At 35.7% G+C, this 18,177-nt stretch overlaps 1 protein-coding gene across 1 annotated transcript; it reads right to left on the bottom strand.

The window, feature by feature from the left end:
• Positions 1–437: 437 nt before the first annotated feature.
• On the bottom strand, positions 438–16,619 carry LOC129258436 (neuronal acetylcholine receptor subunit alpha-10-like). The gene is made up of 8 exons (XM_064098919.1): positions 16,600–16,619; positions 11,747–11,895; positions 9,659–9,703; positions 7,770–7,879; positions 6,893–7,073; positions 5,219–5,576; positions 3,859–4,057; positions 438–2,413 (listed from the first exon to the last, which is right to left on the bottom strand). The coding sequence occupies exons 3-8, from the start codon at positions 9,680–9,682 to the stop codon at positions 2,065–2,067; spliced, it is 1,221 nt and encodes a 406-aa protein (XP_063954989.1). The 5' UTR covers positions 9,683–9,703; positions 11,747–11,895; positions 16,600–16,619; the 3' UTR covers positions 438–2,064.
• Positions 16,620–18,177: the final 1,558 nt, after the last annotated feature.

The raw sequence follows: 18,177 nt of genomic DNA, 5'->3' as shown, positions 1-18,177 counted from the left end.
TCGCTGATCACGTTACAGATACTACAGACATTAATTAAATGAACATTAGAAAAGGCCAAAAGGATCGCTTTGAAATAACAAAACAAAATATAAATATTTTGGTGAAGAATGCAAAATAATACAACGCAGTAACAGTATCATCATCATAATAATAATAACACAGTAATAGCATCAACATCATCATTTCTGTCATCAACATCATCATCATAATCATCATACTTATCATCCTCATCATAATCATCATCATCAACATCACCATCATCATCATCATCATAATATACAATTATAAACAATATTCCTTACAAGTGTATCATTATCTCGATGATCTGATTATATTCTCTCTCTCTCTCTCTCTCACTCTCTCTCTCTATCATCGTCTTTCTGGTCTGTCTGTCGTAAACATGGAAAACGATGTATTTTGATAAATCACAGAAATGACATTTTATCATCACATGATGACAAATTCAAAACGTCTTTAATACATCATATTTTTCACCACAGTACATTTTAAAATTTTCATTATTAAGAAAAACACATGACGGGCTTATGTCAAAATATCTTACAATTTCGTTGAAAGATACATCGTATCAAAGGGGAGTTGCTTATTACCACATTGTTCTTCCTCCTTTTTAATTTTTTTTTACATCTCTCCCCTTTGATATTAAGTCTGTAGAGATCAATCATAATTATCCGACATTAAAATGAAATGTTGAATAATAATATCAATTATATTTACATATATCGACGTCACTGATGGTAGAATAATCACCATGCATGATGAAGGGTAACATTGCTAAAGTTAGACCCATGGACATTGCCAACTTTTAGCATGCGGGTATATTTTGCACCTTTCATAGATTGAAAGTTGATATAGACTATATAATTTTACAAAAGGGACACATTCATGTAATGATTTAAATTCTAACTCTTTATAGTTTATGAAATTTAAATCAATTTTGTATCTATCCCTTTAACCAGTGCTAAATAGCACTGTGGAAGTTGTATTAGACGGGCGATGGATATAAACAGTTAGTGGTGTGTCTGAAATGACTTCGTAAAATGGCAGGGGAATGAATGCATTATGAAACCCTAATAATATAGCGTCACACACGGCGATATTACGTACGATGAGAAACTAAGAGGTGCCGACCTGCATTTGATGGTTACAATGAATCTTTTTTAAGGTGTAATGTCAATAACCTCGTGAACTCCATCATGCTGACAATTGTTACACTGACGTAAAGACTGTTCAAGATATTCAATAGTAACGTCTGGTCGTAGGATTTAAGCTTGTTATTAAAGCTATGTAAGGGAAGTTACAAATTGATGTAGAGGTTTGGTCCCTGATTACCTCTTTCGAATGGTGACGTTAAAGGTCGGTCTTAGACTAAATAATCTTATTATATAAATCTGATTGACGCACGTCTGTAATACTCAATGAAACACACACACCTCCTCAGTAAAAACTAATTTTGTCTTTTTCAAGAAATGACGTACATTAAAAGTCATTTGGAAAGCTATTACATATCATTATTACAAATCATCTGGAACGTTGGGTACTGAAAATCTAAGAGAAGCTCGTTATTTAAGCGTACTACTATCCATCATGTATTACTAAAGGAAGAGATCTCCGTCATTTATAAAGAGTTGGGGCGAGATTTTGATAATTATTTGCTTGACAGAATTTTTCACTAGATAGTGCATTTCGAATGGCAGTGATCTTTCAATGGTTTTTTCTTTGAAAGAAGTTTTTGCCCCTACTGATGAGGTTCTTCCTGATACACCACTGCTATATAATAGACAGGGAGCAAACCACAAAATATTACATTGCTATCTATGTGGCCATTTACAATATTTCCATGTTAATACATGTAGATAGACCAATATCGATTTTAAAAGCGTGACTTTCGTACAGCAGTCCAGTATTTGTAGGTCTAGAGAACAGAGTACATCCAAATTATGACCGTATTTTCTCAAATCGCTTATTTAAAGATCCTATGAGCCTGGTGCTTGTTCGACATGTGCGTGTATTGTTTCGAATTTGTTCCGGATAAGTCCGAATTTTCACGAATGGAATAAAAACGACACGATCATATAAACCCAAGAGGTAGCTGTCACCAGCAACAACACGAAAAATATCAGCTTATCGGTAACGATAGCAGTATCGCGCCAAGTTTGCGCAATCATTTCCGGGTCAATATCATTCTTGTGATGGCTACCAAGCTTGTTCTTCGGGCGATGTACGTTGTTAGCGTGGTTGACGAGAAGTGCATTGGTAGCGGGATCTGGCGCCTCGGACTCCCGAATAGTTTCTATTTGTGACTCGATGCTGAAGTTGCGAGGAGGGGGGTCTTTGGTTTTATCTAGAGGAATCTCGATACGTTCCCGGGCACGCTTCGATCTGCGATGTTTTCTAAGGCAAAATGTAAAACAAAAAATGAAAATCGATTGGAGGTCATGTGCAGCAGTACTGTCATTATCGCCTCAGAATCCACAAAACAAAAGTGCAGCAGAGTATTGTGATTCGAATTAGGCTATTGATCTCTTGGACGTTTGGTTTGTGAATAGTTGCTAAATAACAGGTCTTAAAGGACAAGTCCACCCCAACAAGAATTTGATTTGAATAAAAGGAGAAGAATCCAACAAGCATAATACTGAAAATTTTATCAAAATGGGATGTAAAATAAGAAAGTTATGACATTTTAAAGTTTTGCTTAATTTCACAAAACAGTTATATGCACATCCTGGTCGGTATGCAAATGAGGGGACTGATGACATCACTCACTCACTATTTCTTTTGGATTGTATTATATGAAATATTCAAATTCTAGTCATTGTCCTGTGGAAACAAAGTTTAATTCCACCCTAAACATGTTGCATTACCGTTTTGACCATTGTTATAACAAGTTGGTCCTTGACGTTAAATTGGTAAATATTGTATAATTCAAACGATAAAAACAAAAGAAATGGTGAGTGATGGACATCATCGACTGTTTCATTTGCATGTCACTAAGTTGTGCATATAACTGTTTTGTTAAAAATAAGTGAAACATTAAAATGTCATAACTTTCTTATTTTACATCCGATTTTGATCAAATTTTCAGCATTATGCTTGTTTGATTTATCTCCATTTATTAGAATTAATAATTTTTTGGAGGGAGGCGTGACTTTAAGAAAAAAAATGGAAACTAGGCGAAAAGAAAGTGTCACTTGGATAAGCGTTATCCATCACCCATTCCCAATTTAATTGCGTATTTCACTCGTAAAAACATTTTTTTCAGACACACTTGACAGATAGATAGACATGATAGATGGATAGTTAGATATGTCTACAGACGATGTACAGTTACCAGTGTTCTAGAGTTAGTGAACCCCATCAGACAATGAACATATTTAAAGTGCTCCAGATAGGCCATGTTGTAGATATCAGGTGATAAAATATTACAGTAAAAAGTTTGTTTTGGGGATCGATGAAAATTTAGGTTTGTTGTCTACATTCAACAATAAGCATGAACGAGTGCATTTTGTGAAGGGGTTCACTAAACTTTTAGCATAACTGTATAGACAGAGAAGAGGTAAAAAATAAAGTATATTTATTATTATCCATTTGTTCCGTTTTATTTATTTATTTATTTTATTTATTATAAAATATTTATTCAGGATAAAAAGATCAGCTGAATTGCTGTTTTACATCACTGTCCTGATTTAACAGGGATAAAAAACATATAAAGTTACAATAATATCATGATGCAAAATACATATAAATTTTTAAACTTAGCTACTAAAATATGATCAAAAAAATACTGTAAATAATTATGTTAAGACATTGAAGAATAACTGCGCCAATGTTTGACTTACTTATAATTGGTTTGTTGCGCTCTAAAGACCTCTTTACTCTCTAGACTGTGGTAGAGGGGTAGGATGATGGGACACAGCATGATTCGCCTTACCAACCACGGAACCTCCGTCTGACCACCCATGTGATAGATGCGGAGGACGAAGATTGAGCAGAGGACCTCAGCACAACACATTGCAATCATCACGATGAAGAAACTCACTGTTTAAACGAGATAATTCAGTGATTGATAAAAGAGAGAGAGTGAGAGTGAAACCAAAGAGGGGATGGTTTCTCGTAGGCTTTACAAAATAAACCAGAGCAAATCTCTCGCCTATATAGATTCCAAATGTATCAAAGGCGTGAAATCCCGGACATCTATGTTTTAGGATGTTTAGACAGGGGCAAGTGAATGGTTTTAAGACAGCGAATGGCGGTCACAGGCGGTTGTGTCACTTGGTTTAAGTGCATTCTCATTTTACCGCAGAACGCTTTCAAGAAGGTAAACAAAAATATTGTCAAAAAAAATGTCCCGCATGACAAAGAGTAGCCACGAAATAAAAAATTGATGAATCAAAACAGCACTTTCGTCCTGGACTCAAACGACATATTTGTCTTTTCCCGTTAGCTTCTAAACGAAGGACAAAACTACTGTTTCCGATTCACCAACTAATGACAAAGACTTCCAGCTGTTCATTGTCATTTGACGGGGATTCTCAATATATTTACTGTATTCTTGATTTTTTGTGTCGTGGAAGCAAAAATTCCCTTAAGTCTGTTCCTTCACAAATCTGTCAAGTTGATTTTGCCGTCATTTATTTTCTTGTACTTTTAAAAATGTTTTCTGGAAGTGTGCACTTTAATAGTGCATATGGTGTGCTTCGTGCGTATTTTCCCCCTGTTTATCACTTTATCATTATTAATTATTAATCAACAACAATTTATGTGCAATGCATTTCATTTATTAAATTCACTTACTAAAGGAAAGTTACCACGCCTTGAGGCATATTTCGACTGTATTATCAGTTGAATACTGAATTCTGTCATTCCTATAACAGCTTTATAAATGGACCACCCTGTTCTGGTAGGCATAGTCTTACGCAAGATGATGATAATAATAATAATCAAAGAAACAATAATAATCATAATAATGATAAAAATAATACTAATAATACTAATACTACTACTACTAAAAATAATAATAATGATAATAATAATCATCATCATCACTATCATCATCATGTTATAATGCGTTTAAGACTTACATTGTACGTTACTTAGCGCTTACAGACTTATTATTATGTATTATGTATGTATATTCTCCACTTCCCGGGGAGTATTCCGATTAAACTTTGGTACCATCGTGCTTTAATACTTTATTACCTATGATGGACGTAGTTTCCCCGCTCGGTGGCATCCTATCGGCTACGAGCTGCTGGAAGAGGATCAAAGCCAGAAGGTTACTGACTGCCAAGGTCACCTTCTCACCGGAAGCTGGATGAAGCCAACAGACGAGTGCCATCAATAGAGTTAAAAGGAAAGCCGGTACGACGACGGTCTTAGTGTAGAACTTGGACATGCGACGGATGGTGATGCTGTACTCAATGATAGACCAGGTCCTGTTATCGCAGCAGAGGACCGCATCCTTGTTGACCCCAACGGATCGTTCGAGGATCCATACTCCGTTTCGGTTGAATATGTCGATAGTGGTGTCCCCTTGTTTAGAGAGCTGAAAATGGACCTGCTCAGCAGTGCAATGCAAACATAAATACAGAATTGATAACAGCAAAAGAGTCAGTAGTGTGGGCTAAATAGCCAATAAATTTGAGGGGGCAGGCATGGTATAGGGACATTATTTTACCCTTTTGATACATAAATCTGACTGTGTGTCAAGTCCGTACTCCTCAGTGTACACGGTGACTCTGCCTCCACTACCTTTAGAAGTCTACACCCGTTTCCACAATCATCGTGTCTATTATCACTGCTTATTATTTGTGGGAAATTACTTGCCTATCAAATTCCATGATTTTATCAGCAATTAACTTGATCTCAGAAATTATGTTTTAAACAACATTACTCACGAAACTGGAAACAATGTGTATCAAGTTAGGAATATAATCATGATCATTGTGTGTCTTTCCCTCCTCTAAATCCAGGGACCGTTGCACAAAGCCTTTGCAATTCGGAATTACGATCAAAAATAATTTCGAAAATCAAATTCAACTTCAACTCAATTTTCAAGCAACGAAATGCACGTATTATGGACATGCGCTTGATGCCACGTAGCCCCATCTCCATAAGATGTGAACATACCGTCACCTCCAGAGGGCGTTGCATAGTTTTGTCAGAGGTTTTTTACGGTCAAATATGGCCCAGCCAATCAGGTACCAGGTTCCATTAGCTAATAACAAACGTCCATATAACACAACTGAGGAGATTCTTCATAAAACGTTTCTTGTAGGTACAGTGTGTCCACATCTACCGGAGATATATATATATAAAATAATAACACTGAAGAAGAAGCACTCATTCATTTGTTCTCTGAATTTCCGATAACTTTAATATTTAGGAACAAATTGATACAATGGTTGAGCGAACTTTTATTAGTTTACTGTTTGATCGAAAATTGTGTTTATTTGGAATAAGACTGATAATTTTGATCTTAATACCATTATATCAATCTCTCGTCTTCCGCAAAATTAACTGAATTAAAGATTACCAACTTTGTATCTCCTTAAAAGTGAAGTTGAGAGATATGTTGTTCTTGAAAAGTTAACTTTAATGTAAAAATATCCAATGTGAGAAATTCCATCAGAAATATGATTGTTGTTTATGAATTATTTCATGATGTAAGCATTACTAGTAGTCTTTAATTTATAGAATATTGTATGTTTTGCGGAAAATAAAGAAAAAAAGGTTGTATGTAAAAGAGTTAAGTACAATAATTTGATTTGTTATTATTTTTGCTTAGATTATAAAATAGAAGTTTTCTTTTGTTCTCTGGAATAAAAAAGAGTAAAGAATGAAAACAAAAGGAAACTGTGACTCGATACTAACCATGCTTTTCATGTACGCCCAAGGCCCGATTGAAATCTTGCATTCTTGCACGTCGTATGGGAAGTAGGTGATGTCGATTGGACATACTGACGTCACAAAGGCGGGAAAGTACCAATCCATGGAGCCGTTATACGATACTAAGATATATGTTTCCTGGATACTGATGAAATCTTTCTGGGCACTAAAAAATGAACACATGAAAAGTGAATATAATTTAAAGTAAAATTATTTGGCGATTTTGTAGTTCCGATGACGAATAGTTCTAAAAACAATATCGGTAACTACAATTATAGTCAAAATTCTGGGTGCTTTTTAATCGGTAAAATCTATTTCCTAGCCAATCAGAAAATTTGAGGGATATAATTCGAATGGGCACTAATTTTGTAAGAACATGAATTTTCGATAAATGTTTAAGTTCGTGGCATTATAATAGTGTTTAGATAGAAAATAACAAGGGGGATTAAAATGAATGATATTAGAATATGTATGTGTAATTTAATACTACAGTCTATGAAGAAAGTACGATCTGGCATCTCCTGTCACTTTATTTATATATTTTTCCCTTATCTTTAAACTGTTTAACATTCTTTCGTAGCATGTATGACAATGCAGCAGGTCATATTTCACAGTAGTACCTTATTACTTTTAAGACTTTCATGTTTTCAATTCATGTTTATTTGCTTTGTTTACTGCTTCAAAGCTTCATCCATGGATATACCATCGCATAATATCTGTATGCTTAAAATACCATGTCAAAATATCGTAAACATAGGGAAACAACCGGAAAACAGGTACAGCGAACCACTGCCGTTTATCATCCTTTAAAATTCACTAATATCAAAATCAATATTAATCGAATTTTAATTGAGTTGCTTACTTTTCATAAAGAGATATATCAGGTGTCCAGACATCGCTCGGCAGTAGTGTGGTGATATTGACTCCTCCGTACTCACTCGGATCCCACGTTAGATTCTCATCAATCCACATCTAAAGGAGATCGATTGAAATATTAGTAACTTTTGATTTGAGAGAGGTGTGCAGGGCGCATTGGCGGATCCAGGGGGGGGGGGGGGGGAGGGCACAGCCGGCACGTGCCCCTCCCCACCCCCTTTGAGAAACAAAATTAGAATTTGTAATGTTAAAAATGCCATAAATACAGAGGTGTGCCCCCTCTTTTGAAATTGATACCTTTTGATTTGGATTGTCAATTTTTTTCTGGTACGATATATCCTTAATTTGTGGTTGAAAACTTTTGTTTGGGCTTGTCAAAATTTTCCTCCGAAAAATTTGCCCCCTTTTTGAAAAATCCTGGATCCGCCCCTGGCAGGGCGTATGTGTTCAATTGCGTTTTTTTCAGACGTGTATCATTCAGATGTAATATTTACGTCTGGGGCTGACCTTTCACGTCACCAACCGAAAAACGTGACCAGGGCTCGAACCTCTGCATCATAATGTAACCTCTCCACGTATCTTGACCTACTACATTCTAGTAGTAACATGCTAATGTATCCAAACTAAAAATGCAACAAATACCCCTATAAAAAGTCAATTAATGTGCTTATCGAGTTTTCGGTTTTGTAATCTGTGTATCATGATAAGTCAGGCTAATACAATATGAAAAAAAAAACGGCCTCATGGACCGTCGGCCTCGTAAGGATGGTAGGTTTGAAGCCTCTGGGTTCTTTGCCGTTGGATGAAGCACTCTGGCATATCATATGTCAATTTAGAATTGTGCATGACAGAAGATATTTCACAAATGTCAAACACCGATTACTAGTCTCATAACGCGATTAGTCCATGACGACATAAACGGAGATTTGTAATCATTAAAACCAGGGGCACATGTAATAACCCCAAAATAGATATCACTCCTATTCAGTGGCGTACCTAGGATTTTTCACAGGGGGGGGGGGGCAAATTCGTCCGCCAAAAAATTTGACAAGCAAAAAAAAAAGAAAAAGGTCTTCAACCACAAATAAAGGATTTCGTACAAGAAAAACATTTGACAAGCAAAAAAAAGAAAGAAAAAAAAAGGTCTTCAACCACAAATGAAGGATTTCGTACCAGAAAAAAATTTGACAAGCAAAAAAAAAAAGGTCTTCAAGACTCGTCAAGGGGGGCAGGGATATGTCCCTTGCATGGGTTGTGACTCGTCAGGGGGGGCAGTCTGCCCCCTCTGCCCCCCGTAGGTACGCTAGTGCTCCTATTTGATAATAATCATGCATGTTTGAAGCAGAGAAGACAATAATCATGATAATATATCTTCAATACTCCGTCTAAAATGGGTATATATTATTACTTCAGTCGATGGCAAATGATCTATGTTAAGTCATCGGTCTTCTGAGTCACACATTAACCTTAAAGGATAATACAATGTCAATATGTTCACGTCATGTTCTCTATGCTGCAACATGGAATGCAATATGCATTTCCCTTGCGTATGATTTTCAGGAATGGTTATGGGTTTTTTATGCGGGATATGATACAATTCTTTTATTTATTTATTACATCGCTTCTGCTGGCTTCAATGAAATCGGTGATGGTGATTTAACCAATCGAACTGGAGACCAAAGGAAGGCGAAACTGATGTATTTTATAATCCGATCTGGAATTCAAACCACTTAGTGCATTGAATTATTTTGTCAGGTTTCGGAAACGGAAATCTGTAGCATTACTCATCCTTTTATATTTCCTTTAAAATGGAAGGGACATATCAAAAAGCATATTGAAAATGTAGAAAGAAAAAATGTAGTATTGCATTCTTACCATTCGCATGAAGTTTAGTAACATAATCTGTTGATGGGCCTCGTCCTGCAGTGATGAATAAAGGGACGAGGACAGAGAGGGAAATAGTGTGGTAGGAGGAGATAAAAGGAGAGGACGAAATAAAGAGAGAGAGGGGGGCACGAAAAGGGGGAGAGAAGGGGGGGGAGTAAAATATTGAATAATCGAGAGAGAAGAGAGAAAAGCGATGGAAAAAGGGACGGGGAAAAAAGGAAAAGAGTGAGAGAGAAGATAAGACAGTGAATATAATCACGTAGAAAATGGTATAGGAAATAGAAACGATGGAAATCGGGAATAGAGGAGAGATAGGGGAAGATTTTGGGATCGAGAGGGATTAAGATATTTTTTCAATATTATTTCAGAGGCAATAAATATTTTCCCCAATGTCAGAAAATTGTCATAAACTGGAGGAAAATAGGATTATGAACATTATTTTCACATCCACAATAAAAACCAGCTTACGAGGCTGTTTCACCTTGATTTATTTCTCCTTGTTGTAACCATGGTATCTTTTTTAATTCATTCTTTCAAATACGTAGTATTACACTAGGCTGTCAAGATAAATGATTGGACCTCAGGAAATTGTCACATCCAGTCCCTTTATAGCAATTTTCCTTGAGAAATTGGAATATTAATGACTATTTTGTGTTGAGTTGAGTTTATTAACAACATTAACATATTTATATGAATGAATATATGTATAATACATATTTACAAGAATTTGTTATATAACATGAATCATATAAATGCAATTCATAACATAACATAATCATAGTCTAAATAAAAACGCAATATAATACCGCATGTGATATCAGCATATAATATAAAAGAGTAACATCATGTGGTTTGTCTTGATGCAGTTTCACCTGACAAGAAGCAAATCACCATAAAAATTGATTGTATGCATGAACATAAATTATAAATGGTATGGGTGATTTTGTACCAAATGAAATGCTGTTAAAGGGAGAACCAAAAGTTAGCACAAGTGCTAGTCGAGAATGGTTTCCCAAAAGGATCAAAGTGCAATGTATCTACTTCTAAAACAACTTTGTTTTATTTTATTTTTTTCCAAACTCATATCAATCATCAAACTTCATTAATCAAGTAATTTTTCAGATTTTTACGAAATGAAAACCGTGTTCTTTTCTCTCGAATACTCTGGGGCAAACTATTCCAAAACTTTGCTCCAATAAAAGATATAGATATATATTAACGACGGTGCTGAGGGGAAAATATATTCACTTCACTTTTATTCAGTCTGGATGTACCTATTCCAAAGTGTATAGCTCAAGAAAGAATCAGATCGCCGCGCACATCAACTGCCTGACTAAAAAATACTAATGTAAAGGTTTATCATACCACTTACCCTTACTATATGTATTGAAATGTTGAATGCATTATGAGTGAGTAAAGAAATGTTCGCTATCGACCACAAATTTGTATAACTTTGGTGGAGATCGGTATGGTTTATTAGAAATATATAATAAAGTCATGTGGTCACTTGATAAAAAGCGGAGCTACCTTTTTTTTTTTTTTTTTTTTTTACAATATTTATTTACTGTTTTTTTTTTCTTTAAGAAAACCAGAGTATCAATTTATGTCATCAACATTTCATCTACGTGTTTGATGACTCGAGTGAATTGTGGGTTGTCACTGGTGTGTAATGTGTTTTTATTGTGTGTTTTCAGGGAGCAGAATAAAACAAAGTGCGTTTGACAAGATTTTAAGAAAAAGATAGTCGCGAGAGAGTGAAACGAGGGCTTCGACAGATTCAACATTTTGATCTTTTGAAAACAAAATGAAAATAACATGGCACTTTTTACGCAATATTCGCAGTATTTTCATTTTGTTGTTGTTGCCCTTTCCCCTTCTGTCTCTTATCGGCCGTATTTTTTTTTGGGGGGGAGGGGGTGCAGGTACGCTAAAGCCTTTATGTCTACGCTATTGTGGGTTGTATTATCATGTGTCTTTGAGGGTTTGTCGTTGGATGTATTCAACAGTCTAATACACATCATCAACATCATCTACATTAACAAATTGAGTTATAAAAAGTTCCCATATTCAACTTACAAAGCCAATGAGTTCCTTGGGGAGGAGCCTGAAGAATACTTCAGATTGCGTGGAGGAGTTCTTGACCGGCCTCACAGAAGATGGACCGTACTTGGCAAGCAGGTCAAATACAAGCTGCTTCTCGTATCGATCCCCGAATTTGGAGGTCCCTGTTGTAAGGTGATAATGAGAAAAAGTACATCATTATTAACAGAATATTGATGATAGCGTTGTACAGGGGTGGATCCCGCTTTCGCATAAAGGGGGGGGGGGGGAGGCAAAAAATCCCCCATATTTTGCCAGACCGGCCGCTCAAAGTTGATTATTTTCTTTGTTTCTTTGAAGGGATAGTCCTATCAGTCACTTCTCTAGCTTAATCCTTGTAAATCAACATAAATGGGTAATAATCACATAAGCCCTATCTGATTTGGGCGAGCGCGAAGGGCAAAGCAATATTTTTGGAAATTTCATTTTTTTTTGTCTTGAAAATTGAACATTCTGGGCAATGTATGCGATTACAAAAAAGAGCAGTCCGTATTTGCACAGGATCACAATATCTTGCCAGATCTAATCCTTTATTTTTTAAATTAAAAACATCAAAAATTTCAGATATACATACATTTCATGCTGCTATATTCATGTTCAAATACAAAAAGGGATTACTTCCCCCTTCCTTTCAAAATATGTTCACCCTGAACAACACCATCCACTCTTATCCAACACGAAACTCCACAAACTTTCATTTAACAAATCCAAAACTAATAATAACACACAAATCAATAAACATTACGGTGCGGATTTGTGGAATAATTTATCACATGACATGTATGCACATCACTTTATATATTCAAAGCTGTTCTGAAAAAAAAAATACACTGTCAAGCTATAATTTCTAAAATCTTAATCCCACCCCCCCTTGCACTTGCACTTTCACTTTTATCAACGTTGTTAATCTTCTCTCAATCAAATTTCCCTTCCCTATCCACTTTTGATATATTCCTATTATTTTGTGCAATAAAAGATAAGTCTCTTTTATTGCACTATACAGTCTGGTTTTCTATCCCCTTTCCTTTCGAGGCCTCCATCACTTTCAAGCTCCAAGCTTAAGATGGAGGTCTCCCACATTTCTATATATATATGTTCAGTAATTAAAGAAAATGTATATATAGATATAATTTTCACAGTACAGTTGATATTTCATAATGATTTATGTACATTATTCATTATGTTTAAAAAAATATTTGCCTATTATGTAATATTGAAAAAAAATTATTATACTTGTATATACTTTGTTTTTGTTTTGAAATGTGGAAATAAAAAAAATCAAATCAAATCAAATCAAATCCTGTGCAAGATGCGTATTATTTACCGAGAGAAATACCGCGGGCGCGAAGAGCGAGCAGAAATTTCTAATACACGTTTTAGCCTGATCGAAAAAGGACATGTTAAAGACTGTTTGCAGTTACGCATGGAGACGATACATTTTTCAATAATTTGAATAATGCGAGAGCGAAGTGCAAGCTGAGAATTGTTGACATTCCGACCTGGAAGTGGACATTCTACACTCTAAAAAATGAAGTGATAAACTTGCACTTAATGTCCCTGTATTGTGACTGCACTTTTAGTGTTGATTTTCTAGTTCAAATTTAAATGACTTAAACAGCACTCAAAGTGCAGTCATTATACAAGAACATTAAGTGCTAAATTATTTTTGAAGTGTACTGCACATTTTTGTAATCATGAATGGGATAGGTATATAACTAAAAAAAATGATGCGAGCGCGAATTCTATTATATTCCTGTTTTAGCGCGAGATAAAACTTGTCGATATTCCATTCAGCAAAAGTTGTTAGGAAGTCGCAAAACATGTTATCTTATTAATGAGAGCGCGGAATAACTCACCAATCAAAATGCAAGCAAAGCGCCAGCTGATACGTTTTGACAATCAGACCTGAAAATTGATATTTTAAGATTTTTGTTGGAATACACGAAGACAATATGTACTTGGCAAATCAAATAATGCAAGCGCACAGCGCGAGCTGAAAATGTTGATATTCGGACCATAAAACGGACATTTTACAGACACTTAAAAATCGATTTGTAAATCAAACAAAATACAAATAGCTCGATGTCCGAGCTCAAATATGTTTTGTATATTGACTTCAAAACTTGATAGTTTTAAGCGTCATATCAGCCTATTGAGCAAGATATGTATCTCGTCGAACAGACAATGCAAGCGCGAAGCGCGAGTGCAAATTTTATATAGTGACATGAAATATATATATATATATTTTATTTTTTTAAGTCTTCCCCTTATTTTATTTCACTCACTCATCAACCTCCTTTTACCTTTCCTCTTCTTTTTTTTCCTTCTCGTTTTCCACTTATTTTCCTTTTATTTTTTTTCTTCCCCCTTTTTTCCTCCGCCGATAAGGGGGGGGGGGGGGGCTGGATCCGCCTATGGTAGAAACATAGTTGTGTTAGTAGGTCCATGGTGCTGTTACTACAACTAAGGACGTTTTTCCCTTTTTCGTGTTCCTCTTCCCCCATTTCCTTCTTTTACCACCAAATAAAATGGCCATGGGGGGTTATTGATACCCATTCTAAAAAATGAATTCGCAATAAGCCATCTTCCTCAATCTAATTGGTAGGAGACCGTACTTCTTATCTTTAAATCACTGCTGATTTTAATTTCTTACTGTTCCATTTTCGTGTTTGCAATCTCATGACGGATGACAAATTTTGATATCGATCATACCGCTAATTGCTATCCTAGTGAATTATTAAATGACTAGAGTTATCAAATCCACCTACATCAAGCCAAAAGCGTTTAAGTTGTTTTGTCATGAAATATGTTTCTCGGGCATTTACATGACGTTGTTGGTCATACTCGATTGCTCTGCTGCTTCATATACTTTGTCTTTGTTCTGAATGTTTTTCAAAAATCTGATATTGCTAGAGTATTACCGCAACCCTTCCAACTTTTCAAGAGACTGGTTGAAGACTTTCGGCATGTAATTGGGTGTCTGATCGGAGTATTTGTATAGTTTATTTTCCATATTATATTATGTAGTTTAAGGAATCGCCTTGCTTACACATTGCACATTAATTATAGCTTCATCAGTTGTTACAGTGAAAGAAGGTGGAATTCTCATTCAAATTCATTTTAATTTTTATCTGTTTTCTGGGTGTTTGCGGGAAGGAAATACATGTAGATAGGCCCGAAGAAACTGATTATGATTTTCTTCATTAGCGCTGTTGAACGATGACTGCCCCCCTCTTCTCTTTCGACCCATCTTCCTCACACCCATCTCTCTCTTTCTCTCTCTCTCTCTCTAGATCTCTCTGTTATTTCCTGCTCATCCAATATCCCCCTCTTTCTGCTCCTCTTGGGTATATATGCGTATTTCACTCACTGTTTACCTACCAATTCGACATCTTCCATTCTAATCATGCATATTGAACATCAATTGTTGATAGATGCGTTTCGCAATAACTGGCCCATCAGCCATGATGCGACCGGCGTGCACTCCACAAGAAGTGTTTGCATCATGGTAGACTCTTTCCTTAGCGGTTGATGTCACTCCATTTTGGGAATTGTATAGATTGTCAATGTTTGCATGAAATGATATAATCGATTAATAAACTGCGTCATTCTTTTAGAAAAAAATATAAACATTTTGATATTTGTCTTAAGGCTATAGGATAAGAGGTCTTCAACATGTTTGTTGCAGTTTATGTATAGGCCTACCTCTCTCAAATGTTTTTTGTTTTCACAATACCCACAGTCTCTCTCCCTCTTTCCGCCACGTTCTTGCTCTGTTTCTTATTTTTGAAATTTCAACGTCACTACACATGTTATTTCACCATACTATGCTGAATTACACTTATGTTCTTTTTCATGGATAAATCCAGTTTCTGTTTGAGCAACGATATAACAATGAGCTAAGTGAAAACCAAATAAATATGTAAACTCTATAGATAGCAATACAGATCATCTTCAGATTAAATATACATAATAGTAGCTGCTACGCCAAACCACAAATGTTTGAACATCAGTCCCAATTTCTTAAATTGCTACTGTTAAATGTAAATGACACAAAGTAGAATGGGAATGTAAAACAGCGTAGTTAAGTGAAAGCTTTCTAATCTGTACCTACTACATTTAGGGCCTATAATTTGAGCAATCTTAGATATTGCAGTTCGAGAAAACTATATATATTGTATAACACACGCCGTCTACTTTCTACACTATGATAATCATAGTGGTATTTTGTGTTCCAATAGTGATCATCACTATTGGAACACAAAATACCACTTTTTGGAAGGTCAAATTAAAATCCTATGTTCTCTTTAATATTGTTAAAGGTCATGTCCACCACAGAAAGATGTTGATTTGGATAAAAAATCAGAAAATCAAGCTAGCATAACGTTGAAAATTTCATCAAAATCGGATGTAAAATTAAAAAGTTATTACATTTTTGTAACGTTTAGCCTATTTTTTATAAAACAGTTATATATGCGCAATTTAGTGACATGCAAATGAGAAAGTCGATGATGTTCCTCACTCACTATTTTGTTTGTTTTTTATTGTTTGAATTGTACAATATTTTACAGATTCGATAATAAGAATCAACCTGACTGAACCATATAACATAAATAATGTACAATCTATCGTACAATATACTGGATCATAATGTACGACACATATAAAATTATCCCGAGTGCAGGTTTTTTTTCAACGAGGCCGAAGGCCGCGGTGAAATAGACCCGCACGAGCAATAATGTTATATTTTGGAGTTCATATATAGTCCAGTAATATTATTGTATGATAGAACGTTCACTATTTATCATAGTAAATGTTACAACGCCTACCTAGCTTTTTGTACGCGATCAAATGGGAGGCTGAATGTCAAACATTCGTACCGTTGCACACGTATACCATAAAAAGTGTCCCAATGTACCGTCTATAAAGTACCTTGCACGGGTCAGGAAAAGGTGACGTCACTATGAAAAAAAAAGAAGATTTAATGCATTGCATGCGCTTAGTTAATGCCGACGCACAGGGCTTACTGTCTAAATGCACATTGCCATTAATCGATATTCTACCTATTCATTTAACAAAGATTAAACCCTCCAAAAATCTAAAGTTATATTGTACAATGTAACTTTTTGAAGGGAGGTCACGTTGTACCAATTGTAGCCAATGACTGCTCGTATTTTATTACCACTATTCACTATAATATACTATAGAGCAATGCTAATTCCACATGTTCAGGGAGGAATTAATCTTTGCTTCACTTGACAATTAAGATCAAATTAGAATTGTTCATATTTCATAATATAATGAAATACAAAAGAAAAAGTGAGTGAGTGACGTCATCAGTGTCCTCATTTGCATACCGACCGGGATGTGCATATAACTATTTTGCGAAATTAAGCGAAACTTTAAAATGTCATAACGTAACGTTTTTGGTTTACATCCGATGTTGATGGAATTTCGAGTGTTATTTTTATCAATAACAACGTTTCGTTGACGGTTGAGGTGGACTTGTCATTTAAAGAGCAAAGGAGATAAATGATAGCCCTGGAGGAGGGTGTCTTTGTTAGCCCAGGTGGCCATTCAATTCAGAACCTGATAGATGAAAGAAGGTTGTCCTGTCTTGATTCAGCAAAGAATGTAGGCTTTTTACTGATCACACCTTTATTGGATAAAGACCTCTTCTCAGTTAAATTAGATTAAATTCATTCATTCATTTACCTCCTCATCTCTTAAAACCCAACTGACTACTCCTTTAGTCATTCCATGGACCTATAGGTCCATGGTCATTCTAACTGTTTTATTTTAAGAGTGCAGACGGATTGTATGGGCACACCACGACGCCCAAGTAAGAACCTAATTTCTTCCATAGTCTAAAGAAATCTATATTATAGAATTTGACCCGCAGATCCACCAATAGAACACGCATTAACTATTTGACCCACCGCTGTGCAGTAATTGATGGATGAAAAAGCACCCCAGTCTCATTATACATGGGGTAAAGTTAACTAACGTGATTATAATGAGAAAGCAAGGAGAAAAAAAGCGCGTGAAGTAGCTAGGGGCTGCCCCATCCCCATCCATTGCACTAGCATGCGGAAGGGGGAGGGGGGGTGGAGGACGGTTGCTTCTGACAATTTTTATTAGTTGTCAGAAAACCTTGCTGCCCTAATAACCATGATAACTGACGATTTTTTTCCACCTAGATGCCAGCCACTGCCCCCTATGAATTTAGCAGGCAATATCGCCTCTCCTATATTACCCCCCCCCCAAAAAAAAAAAGTAAGTGTACACCATTTGTAGCAATTGAGGACAGTCTGACCCATCCGCTTTGCTTCCAGTCGGAGTTAGAGTTTATTCCTAATTAGTGGCATTGACATTTTGATTCGCTGCGACGTCTCTCAACCTAGCCA

Source organism: Lytechinus pictus, chromosome 4, assembly GCF_037042905.1.
Source record: "Lytechinus pictus isolate F3 Inbred chromosome 4, Lp3.0, whole genome shotgun sequence".
NCBI classification, from domain to species: domain Eukaryota; kingdom Metazoa; phylum Echinodermata; class Echinoidea; order Temnopleuroida; family Toxopneustidae; genus Lytechinus; species Lytechinus pictus.
Note: the sequence above shows the minus strand (reverse complement) of the source record. Positions and strands in the feature narration are given on the sequence as shown.